This window comes from Rhagoletis zephyria, unplaced genomic scaffold (genome assembly GCF_001687245.7).
Source record: "Rhagoletis zephyria isolate East Lansing unplaced genomic scaffold, Rhagoletis_zephyria_1.1 Rzeph_scaffold_01853, whole genome shotgun sequence".
Taxonomy (NCBI): Eukaryota; Metazoa; Arthropoda; class Insecta; order Diptera; family Tephritidae; genus Rhagoletis; species Rhagoletis zephyria.
Window position 1 is genome coordinate 48,449 of NW_016158937.1, and position 9,404 is coordinate 57,852.

Here is a 9,404-nt window from a genome sequence, read left to right on the forward strand (position 1 = left end):
TTTGCACCATGTCTAGTTAATTCTAACTCCCAGTTAAACATCTTTATCGACGTTATCGACACCCATCATATAACATGTGATCGATAAAGCAGTTAACGTGCTTAACTGAAGGATGTACCTCCAGTTAGCGTTAACTAGACATGGTGCAAACGGCCTTTAATTTCACATTTTTTTGTTTATTTTTCTTATTCACATTTAGCCTGTTCCGTACTCCAGGATTTAGACAGAAAGCCGTTTAATTATAAAAAAATATGGATGTATAGGACTTTTTACGCTCGTTTAAACCATGACAAAATTATTTGGCGCAAATAAGCACACAAACCCTTCTCTGTCTCTTCGAATTACGAATGAGAGAGCGAACTACGTCATTGGGGTGCCGTGGGAAAGCCGGGTTATCATGAGTTTTATTTTCCCCGAACCGGCTCACTTTTTACTCTTGGTTTCCAACAAGGTAAAACCATTGAGAGGTAGTTTGACGTTTGCCAGCGGAGTGCTTGTAAAGCAGACTAATCTCTAAATAGTAGTTGCGTTCCCCAACTTTTCTGGGTTAAAACCACGATTGAGAGAAATAGAGGTTGCGCCCATCATGGTACCGCTATTCCTCTCTCAGTGAATTTGACAGAATCGTTGTTTGTAAGACGTCACTTGTGCAACTTGTTTACGTTTTCCTTGCAACATTTTTTCTTCTTCTTCTGCCAATATGGCAGTAAGCTAACTTCTCAATGTGTAAGCATTCCGAAATCAAAGCGAGACAGTCTAGTACCGTTTTTGTAAATGTATTGTGTACTTGAGTGCCGTTTTTGTATATGTGTTGTGTACATGTTTATTTATAAACGTATGTGTTCCTCTTCTTTCGTACGTGTTTATTGATATATCTGTACTGTAGTGTTTTCGGACGGTGCTAGCTCTTACTGCCAATATAGGAGTATTACATATATGGTTAAAATCTGTAAAATTCTCAAAAAGCAAAAGAAGCCACGGAACCTGGCGTATACATTTCTGACCTTTTGTTAATAAGGGCCGGTTACTCAATATCTGGTTAACATTCATCTGCGGTCAAACATCGTTATCGACGACTACGACCCCATGCATACTACAGGGAGTCGGTAACGTCGATAACTATGTTTAACCGGAAATTAGTGTTAACCAGACATTGAGGGCCGGTTGTTCAATGTTTGATTAGCACAAATCGGAGGTAGAAGCTTCGGTCAAATACAACGACTCCTTTATCGATCACATGTTTTATGCATGATGTCGGCAACGTCGATAATGATGTTTAACCGGGAAATAGGGATAACCAGACATTGAACAACCGGCCTTAAGGGCCGTTTTCACCATCTCTGGTTAACACTAATCCTCAGTTAAACATCGTTACCGACGTTACTGACTCCATGCATGCAACGTTCTGTTAATAACGTCGGTAACGCTGTTCAACTTGAGATTAGTGTTAACCAGAGATGATGAAAACGGCCCTATAAAAAGTTTGTAGCCGGTAAATAAAGTTCCTGTCAATTTTTAAACTCTTTTTAGGGCCGGTTGTTCAATGTCTGATTAGCACAAATCGGAGGTAGAAGCTCCGGTTAAGCACAACTACTGCTTTATCGATCACATGTTACATGCATGATGTTGAAATCGTCGATAGTGTAGTGGTAGTGATAACCAGACATTGAACAACCGGCCCTTAAACTCTTTCTTGTGTACTCTTGTAACCGGTAATTTTTGTTACCATCTCATAAGCTGGTAGCAAAGTATTGCCCCGTGAAATATGCGATGCCAGAATTTGCACGTTCTTCATAGCTGAATTGCTGAATATTTTAACTGCATTACCAACATACCTAGAATCGCGGTGACAAGAACTGGTAACATTTTTGGTAATAAAATTTTCCGGTTACAAAATCATCGGTAACGTGCAGAATAGACCTGTTAACGACAGAATCCGTTAGACATGTCGATAAAGAAGTTTACGACGATTGTCGTTAATTACAAAGCCAAATATGGCAATATTGACGTTTGACACTCAGGGCCGGTTACTCAATGTCTCCATGCATATAACACGGTTTCGATAACGTCGATAACGATGTTTAACCGAAGATTAGTGATAACCAAACATTGAGTAACCGGCCGTAAATATTTAAAAGAAACTTGTTATTGTTGCGCGTATTATTGTGTCGGGATTGTTGTTTGTGTATACCATATGAAAAAAAAGAAGAGCAGGAGCTACTACGGAGCAGAACCATAGGATGCTGGACTGCTTATTTGGCAATAACGGCCTCATGCAAGGCGAATTTAATAAGGGGCTATAAGCCGTATATAAGTAAAAAATTACAAATTATACGCTCAATTACAGTATGAATTACAACAAACACATAATTATGACATTATGCCTTCCACGTCTAAAAATTCAGCTTCGGCTCTAGTTTTCGACGTAAGGGTACTTGAAAATTTGCTTAAATTTAAAGTTTTTTTTATAAATAGCTCTAACAAAGTACGTTAAAGTCATTTTACCAAACTTTTTCACGTGACTATTTTTTAATATAACCTTCACTATAAAAAATAGTCATGTTAAACATTTTATTGGAACAACACTAAAACTGATTTATTTACAAACAAGTTAAAATTGAAGCAAATGTTCAAGTATCGTTATCTCGAAAACTGGAGCCAATCTGACAAAATTTAGAATGCCCCAATTAAGTGAGATCAACTTTCAAAACCTTTGTCAATGTTTTCAACTTGCACAGTGTAATAAATAAAAGGAACAATAATAAAAAGCACATCTATATGTGATAAATTTTTATTTATTAGTTATTTTTTATTATAATAGTTTTATTATAATAGTTTGAATTTTGCCTAATTTTTTTCAATAAAAACTTAAAACAATTTTATCGGTAGGCTTTTCAACGAAAAAATATTCGTACCTAGGTTATCGACAAATTTCGTTTGACAACTGTCAAAGCTACCGACAATATTCGCTAAAAGCGTGCTTGAGAATTGCAGTTAACGAAACTTGTCGGAATCGTTATAGCATGTCTCCACCAGAGCTTAACAACGTAGTTATGGCTGTTGAGTTGGTTATCCCTATAACCCACTTGATTTAGCGTAGTTTCGCCATATAAAAATGACAGCACTTAACCATTTCACTGAGATGGTTAAAGCCCTGTATGCAGCTCTCAAGAAAACGGTCAAGAAAAAATTGCCATTATTTCGCGTGTTTGTCCAAGGAATTTTGACATTTTTGATACGTCACAGCCTGTTGCCTCACTCTTTCCTCAAGAAATAATAGAACGGGCATATATTTCTGTTGCAAACCTGGGTTGCCTTGTGCTCTTTTTTCACAAAAAACTTTAGAAAACCGTAGTAAAAAGCGTAACAAATTTCTTAAGAACTGCGTACTGCCTGAAGGAAATTTGACTTAAGAAAATTTCTTAGCCATTTCTTGTACGTCATTTTGTATGGAATTTCAGCTTTTCTTGAGAACTGCATACAGGCCTTAAAAGCTAACCAACTCAAAACCACGTCGAAAGTCTGATACAACCCTGTGTTTTCCCACCATCTGTGGGTCATTAGCGTTAAAATTAAAAAAAAATCGTTCCCTACTAGTGTTCGGAGTTTACTAAGATCAGATAAGATTAACTCCGGTTTTTGGAAAAAATTTGAAATCTACTCCTCTACTCCGCTTGACTTCAATTCTATTCCGTTTTTTTTTCATTCATGTTATGCCCCTCTTGGGGCTGTTTTTTGAGTGTTCACCACCGGTTTCAGTAAAAAAATTGAAAGTTAGCCAAATCTCACTGTTAAAAAGTAACTCTTTCATAGCAATGCGTCAATAAAGTAACTTCGTTATTTCTTGATGTATGGCTGTAGAAATTGGCGGATGCAGAAGTTTTAAAAAAATATATGTAGAATGAATCTTGTATAAAGTAGAAAAGGTTTAGATCCTATTGCTCTTTAAAAAGTTAAGTGTTAGATGCGTTCTACTTAATAGAAAATGCTAAGAATTACCTAAATATGTAACATATCCTTACTTTGCCCGCGTTCTTATTTTTGCACGAATAGAAAATATTTAAGTCAAACAATTAATGTCAAAAACGAAAATAAAAAATTCAATCTAGTACGGAAAATTTGTTTTTGGTCCGATTTTTGCAGCGATTTAGACCTGAATCGAGTTTTTGAGGTCCGAACACTGTTCTCTACATTTGAACTGTTTTCTAAACCTCAAACCGCAGTGTGGACAGCAATAGTTAGTGATGTGGTTAAGTTCGATTTGAGATGGTTAGCTTTTTGGTGGGGACATGGTATTAGCTAACGATACGAATATTGTCGTTAAGAAAAATGGGAATCGCACTACAGATATTGAGTAACCGGCCCTAATACCATGTTCTGACCGACATCGAAAACATGTTTTCGTTGCTAAAACTGGTTTTCGACTTAAAAATTGTGTTTTCGTCCATGTAAAACATGATCTAACTACACAAGATCTGACAAGATGGACCAAAAGAAAAAAGTAAATTTCTGGCTGACGTTTGTAATTTCGGCGCCATGTTATTTTCTGTGAAAAACAAACAAAGAATATGAAGACGAAGCATAAAGAAAAACTGCAAGCAATGTTGTGCACATGTTTGTGCTAACCAATTTATTATTTATATACGTGTTTTTGCATTCAATCACCGCGCACTTCATTTTAATTACATTTGCACAAAAAATCACTGAAATAAATCACCGACAAAATACATATAAAAAAGAAGCAAAACAGAAATAGCAAACTTCAAAATTACGAACGTCACACTTTTCTCAATTGCTATTACAAATGGCTGCTTCTCAACCGGTCAGATCTGTTCTAATTGGTTCATGCATGTAAAATCTGTCAAACGAAAACCAGTTTTCGCTGAAAACTACTTGAAAACTCACGTTCCACCCATACCAATCGGTGTCTTCACTAGTTTTTCGATTATTTCTCGAAGTGGAAGTCATATTTTATCATTTTTAATACGCCATTTCGGATTTATTGTTAATTGGCTGGCAAAAGTAAAATAAGAATTAAAGTAAGAGGTTGCTAATGAAAAGAAAATGAGGGAAGAGCGTTTCAGTTTTGTTTTTGTGTAGCAAAACTGTAATCAGAGGATGTAAGAAATGTCAATGAAAACACTAATGCAGCGTTTTTGCTGCATTTAAAATGCAACATTTAGCACTTTCGAACATATGTTTTTGAAGAGCGTTCATGCTATAGCATTTAGCAAATGTACATTTACGCGAGTTCGAAATCCTATGCTTTTGACAAACAGCCGTGTTCCAGTCTCTTATTTAGATCCGTATATATTACGATCAATTCTCACGCAGAAGATAATGTGCAAAAACCCTACTGAAAAGGAAAAAATCAATTTTAAACCAAAAATTCAATACAAAAACTTGAATTGTTTTAACCATAACCGAACATTTGTTTGTGTATATATTCATTTGTCGGTGCTCTCAATTAAAATTTCCTCACTTAATTAGGAAACAAAACAAACGGAGTTGATCACCAATTGATCCAGATTTCTATTAGAATCACATCGATGTTGAATTTGCTTAACTTTTTTTTATCCAAATATGTAATGTAAAATAAAAGAAATCTCGATCGGCGATCACTGAAACGCAGCTAGCAACTGTTGCCACTTTTTCTCTTTAAACCATGTTCGAATCGTGGAAATTTTGGAAGATCACAGGGTTGCTTCTAGCATTTAGATTCTTAATGCAAGTTGCATTTAGGTGACGAATTTTGTATGGATAAATGTACATTTAGAGTAGCATTTAGAGCTAAATGTGCTTTTACGCGTAAGCAAAAACAGCCCATAACAGCCGGTGTGAACAGCCTTCAGCCCACAATCCCAAAACACGTTTTCAAAGTGTTTTCGTTGTCGGTCAGAACACGGTATAAGCCTGTTCCTGTATTTATTTTTAAAGAGATCCATTTCTGAAAATTTTCTTTTGGCAGCACTACTGTGCGGTAAAATAGCTAACGTCAGCATATACTCCGCCAAGTTGCTAAATATATACATTTCCAAAACAATTTTCTGGTCCTTAAGGGTGAATGGAAAAAAGTAAACAAATCTGAGCATATTTTAGGTCAAGTGGAGTAGGGAGTAGACTTTGAATTTAAAAAAGAAGTCGCGAGTACATCTAGTCCCATCGAAGAAAGGTCCGGACGCTGTTTTCGATACATCGGATAAAAGTCATCGGTTATTATCGCGCATTTCTAATTTACGCTATCAACTGATATGTCAAAATTTTGTCAAGTCGGACGTAACTTATTTGGCTAGTATTTTTCTGTGCAGTTTGTGAATAAAAGTAGAGAAATGGATTTATACGATGATATTGACACAAAACCCAGGGCTAGCCAAATCGACGGCTGGTCATCGGGAATTAAAATGCTTCAAACACAGTTGGCTATAAAGAAAGCGCAAGCTCCAAAGGAGCCACCCAAAAAACCGGTAAGCTTCCCAATTACTATAACAATATAAAGATGTATAGTGCTTAAACAAAATTGTATATTGATTAGTTAATGACACCAGTTGTAAATTTGCGTGCTAAAAAACCAGTATCCGATGTTGAAGTTAACAACGGCAACAACTCCATGCAGAAATTGGATATTCCAACAGTGGCAGCTAAAACAGTCATTACTGCCAAACCATTGGAGCCAGTAATTGAGAGTACAAAATCGGACGACTGTTGGGATTTCGTAGATGAATATGATCCAATGTGGCCCAACGAATATGAAAAGTTAAAAGATAAAAATCAAAACAAAGAAAAAGAACACAAAGGCGGTGGGGGCGGAGGAGGTGGTGGTCGAAGCAGTGAAAGAAAAAGAGGTCGTGGACGAAACAACGCACGTGATTCATCTCCACAAATTAAATTTTCTGGATTTGGACAACGTCAAACTGAGGAAGAGAGTTATAGCCCTCCCCCTCAAGGCTCTGTGTCAGGTAAAGGAGGTGCTGCGATTGCACCACCGCCTTCCCTTCAAGAAATCTCTATAAATAATGAAAATGGCGACGGTTCATCGAATGTAACCATTCCCTACTCGGCAAGCTCGGTCGCTGCCAAGATTATGGCAAAATACGGCTTTAAAGATGGCCAGGGATTGGGAAAACAAGAGCAGGGTATGTCCATGGCTTTACAGGTGGAAAAGACTTCGAAGCGTGGTGGTCGCATAATACATGAAAAAGATGTATTTTTGCCACCTCCACCAGCACCTAACAGTCCACCTGCAAGTATGGCACCACCGGCAGTACCAGCGGTAGCTACCCCTAGTCTAACACTAGCACAAGCTGCTGCTGAAGTACAAGCGTCCGAACCAAGCATTACCGAAATTATGAAAGAACCTAGTAAAGTGGTTTTATTAAGGGTAACTTCAGTGCTTTTCGATCATAAGATAATCATATTGAATTTTAATATCACTTTAATGGTAGAATATGGTCGGCCCAGGGGATGTTGACGAAGATTTAGAGCCAGAGGTTAAAGATGAATGCAATACCAAATACGGCGATGTCGCAAATGTCATAATACACGAAGCTTTTGGGACAACACCAGAAGAAGCCGTCAAAATATTTGTGGAGTTTAAGCGTATTGAAAGCGCTATCAAAGGTAAATGTAAAAAAAAAAACTTTCACTTAAAACCTTACAAAATATTTTTGTCTATTTGTTTTCTAGCGGTTGTTGATTTAAACGGCCGTTTCTTTGGTGGACGTCAAGTGCGCGCTGGTTTCTACAATTTTGATAAATTTAAAAGTTTTCAACTACATTAAAGTGACGAATGTTTTAGTTTTTGTCATAAGTATTTTTTTTTTTTTTGTAAAATGCTACAACATATATTTTTAAGTAAATGTAAAAAGAAGTAATACTGTGGTATTATTTAATTAACTAAAAATGATACTGTGTTAGGATTGTATAGTTTGAAAGACATTCCCTTGTTACTATTATGGCTTAATTTGCATGTAATTTTTTGGGATCCTGTTAATTAGAATTATGGATCACTTTTTCTTACTTGCAGATCTGCTATCGCTTGGTCGGGGTCACAGGTGAATGAAATGGTGATGGCATATCTTGAAAAAAGGTTTTATTTTCATGAAATCATTTTTTAAACTACTTTAGTATTGGAAGTACCTTTCTCCTTCAGTGACTTGCTCAACATGATGCATGTTCTCAGCGCCTGAAGTGAATGCGCTAACGCGCGTCTTTTTTGGCTCAATCGATGACTTAGTAAGGTTTCCGTTTACACCGTCAATAAAAACGAATCTACCACCTCTAAAATCTTTCTGATATGTGTTTAAGTAGAGTAATGACGTATAATGAAATGATTCATACGTGTCCTATAGTTGGAAGTGGCCAAAATATATGCTTAGAAAGAAGTATGTTTTATTTTTAATTTAAGACACAAATGTCACTTACTTTATCCACATGTTCATGCCAGTATTCATCATTCATTGTTCTAGCAGTAGCATTTGTTAAACGTGAAAAAAACGTGGGATCGGTGAGATAAAGACTATCGGCGGATATTTCGAATTGCTCTGCAATAGCGATTTTGATTTTGTTTTTAACGGCCTAGAATAACCAAAAACAGATCTAAAAGGCAAGCACAAATTTTTTTAACTATGTAATTTTTTCTTACGTTATATACTGATAAGTGATGTTCTCGTAATTCCGCGACTACTTTCGGCACGAGATATGCGTTTACAAACTGTTCCTTATAAGAAAGTGCACCCGTGTGTAAATTCAAAATTGATGCACCCCCTGATGAACCCCCCATTGAAATTATGGTGCGAGCTAAACTTAAAAGTGTTTCCGCTTCATTTACTTGTACCAATTGATCGCTAACGAAGCGCCCACACTTCCTTGGCACACAGTTCCGAAATTGGCGTATTTCTGCTTTATAGCTTTTTGAACATTCAAATTTCTGTGCACGCAACTGTAGTTCCTCATTTACCGAAGCAAATTTAGTTTCCTTGTGATTTTGTTGAGCATAGAAGTAAATGACAATAACAACAGAAGTCGCTACCACAGCCCGAGTCCACAAGCGATGTGTAGGAGCGCTCGTAGCCTGCAGTAACTCTGCACTAATAGTTGATCTTATTGCAAAATGGAAAATCAATGAACAGGTTTANCTCCGGACTAAATCCTGTAACTTCTGACTAGGAACAGTTGCTCAGTTACTCTCTCAAATGTGTTCCCACTTACAGGTTTTATGTCAATAGGAACGACTTCCTGTAAGTTCTGACTAAATCCTGTAAACCGGACTGCTATTGGAACAGACTAACTATATACAAGGTGGTGTTACTGGAGAATTTAGATTTTCGCCGCGGGCCTTCTGAATGTCAAAATGATGTGTTTGTTGTAAACAAGGCGAATTCATATTACAACAAACATCATTTTGA

At 36.7% G+C, this 9,404-nt stretch overlaps 2 protein-coding genes across 2 annotated transcripts; one reads left to right on the forward strand and one right to left on the reverse strand.

Moving 5' to 3' along the window:
- Positions 1 to 5,954: 5,954 nt before the first annotated feature.
- On the forward strand, positions 5,955 to 7,834 carry Spf45 (splicing factor 45). Its single transcript, XM_017619370.1, has 4 exons — positions 5,955 to 6,464; positions 6,533 to 7,378; positions 7,443 to 7,617; positions 7,684 to 7,834. The coding sequence occupies exons 1-4, from the start codon at positions 6,330 to 6,332 to the stop codon at positions 7,776 to 7,778; spliced, it is 1,251 nt and encodes a 416-aa protein (XP_017474859.1). The 5' UTR covers positions 5,955 to 6,329; the 3' UTR covers positions 7,779 to 7,834.
- Positions 7,826 to 9,124, reverse strand: LOC108365373 (2-oxoglutarate and iron-dependent oxygenase domain-containing protein 3-like; the record flags this gene model as incomplete). Its single annotated transcript, XM_017619374.1, has 4 exons — positions 7,826 to 8,075; positions 8,137 to 8,342; positions 8,422 to 8,574; positions 8,642 to 9,124. Coding segments are annotated over 4 exons (921 nt in total), but the record flags the coding sequence as incomplete, so codon positions are not given.
- Positions 9,125 to 9,404: the final 280 nt, after the last annotated feature.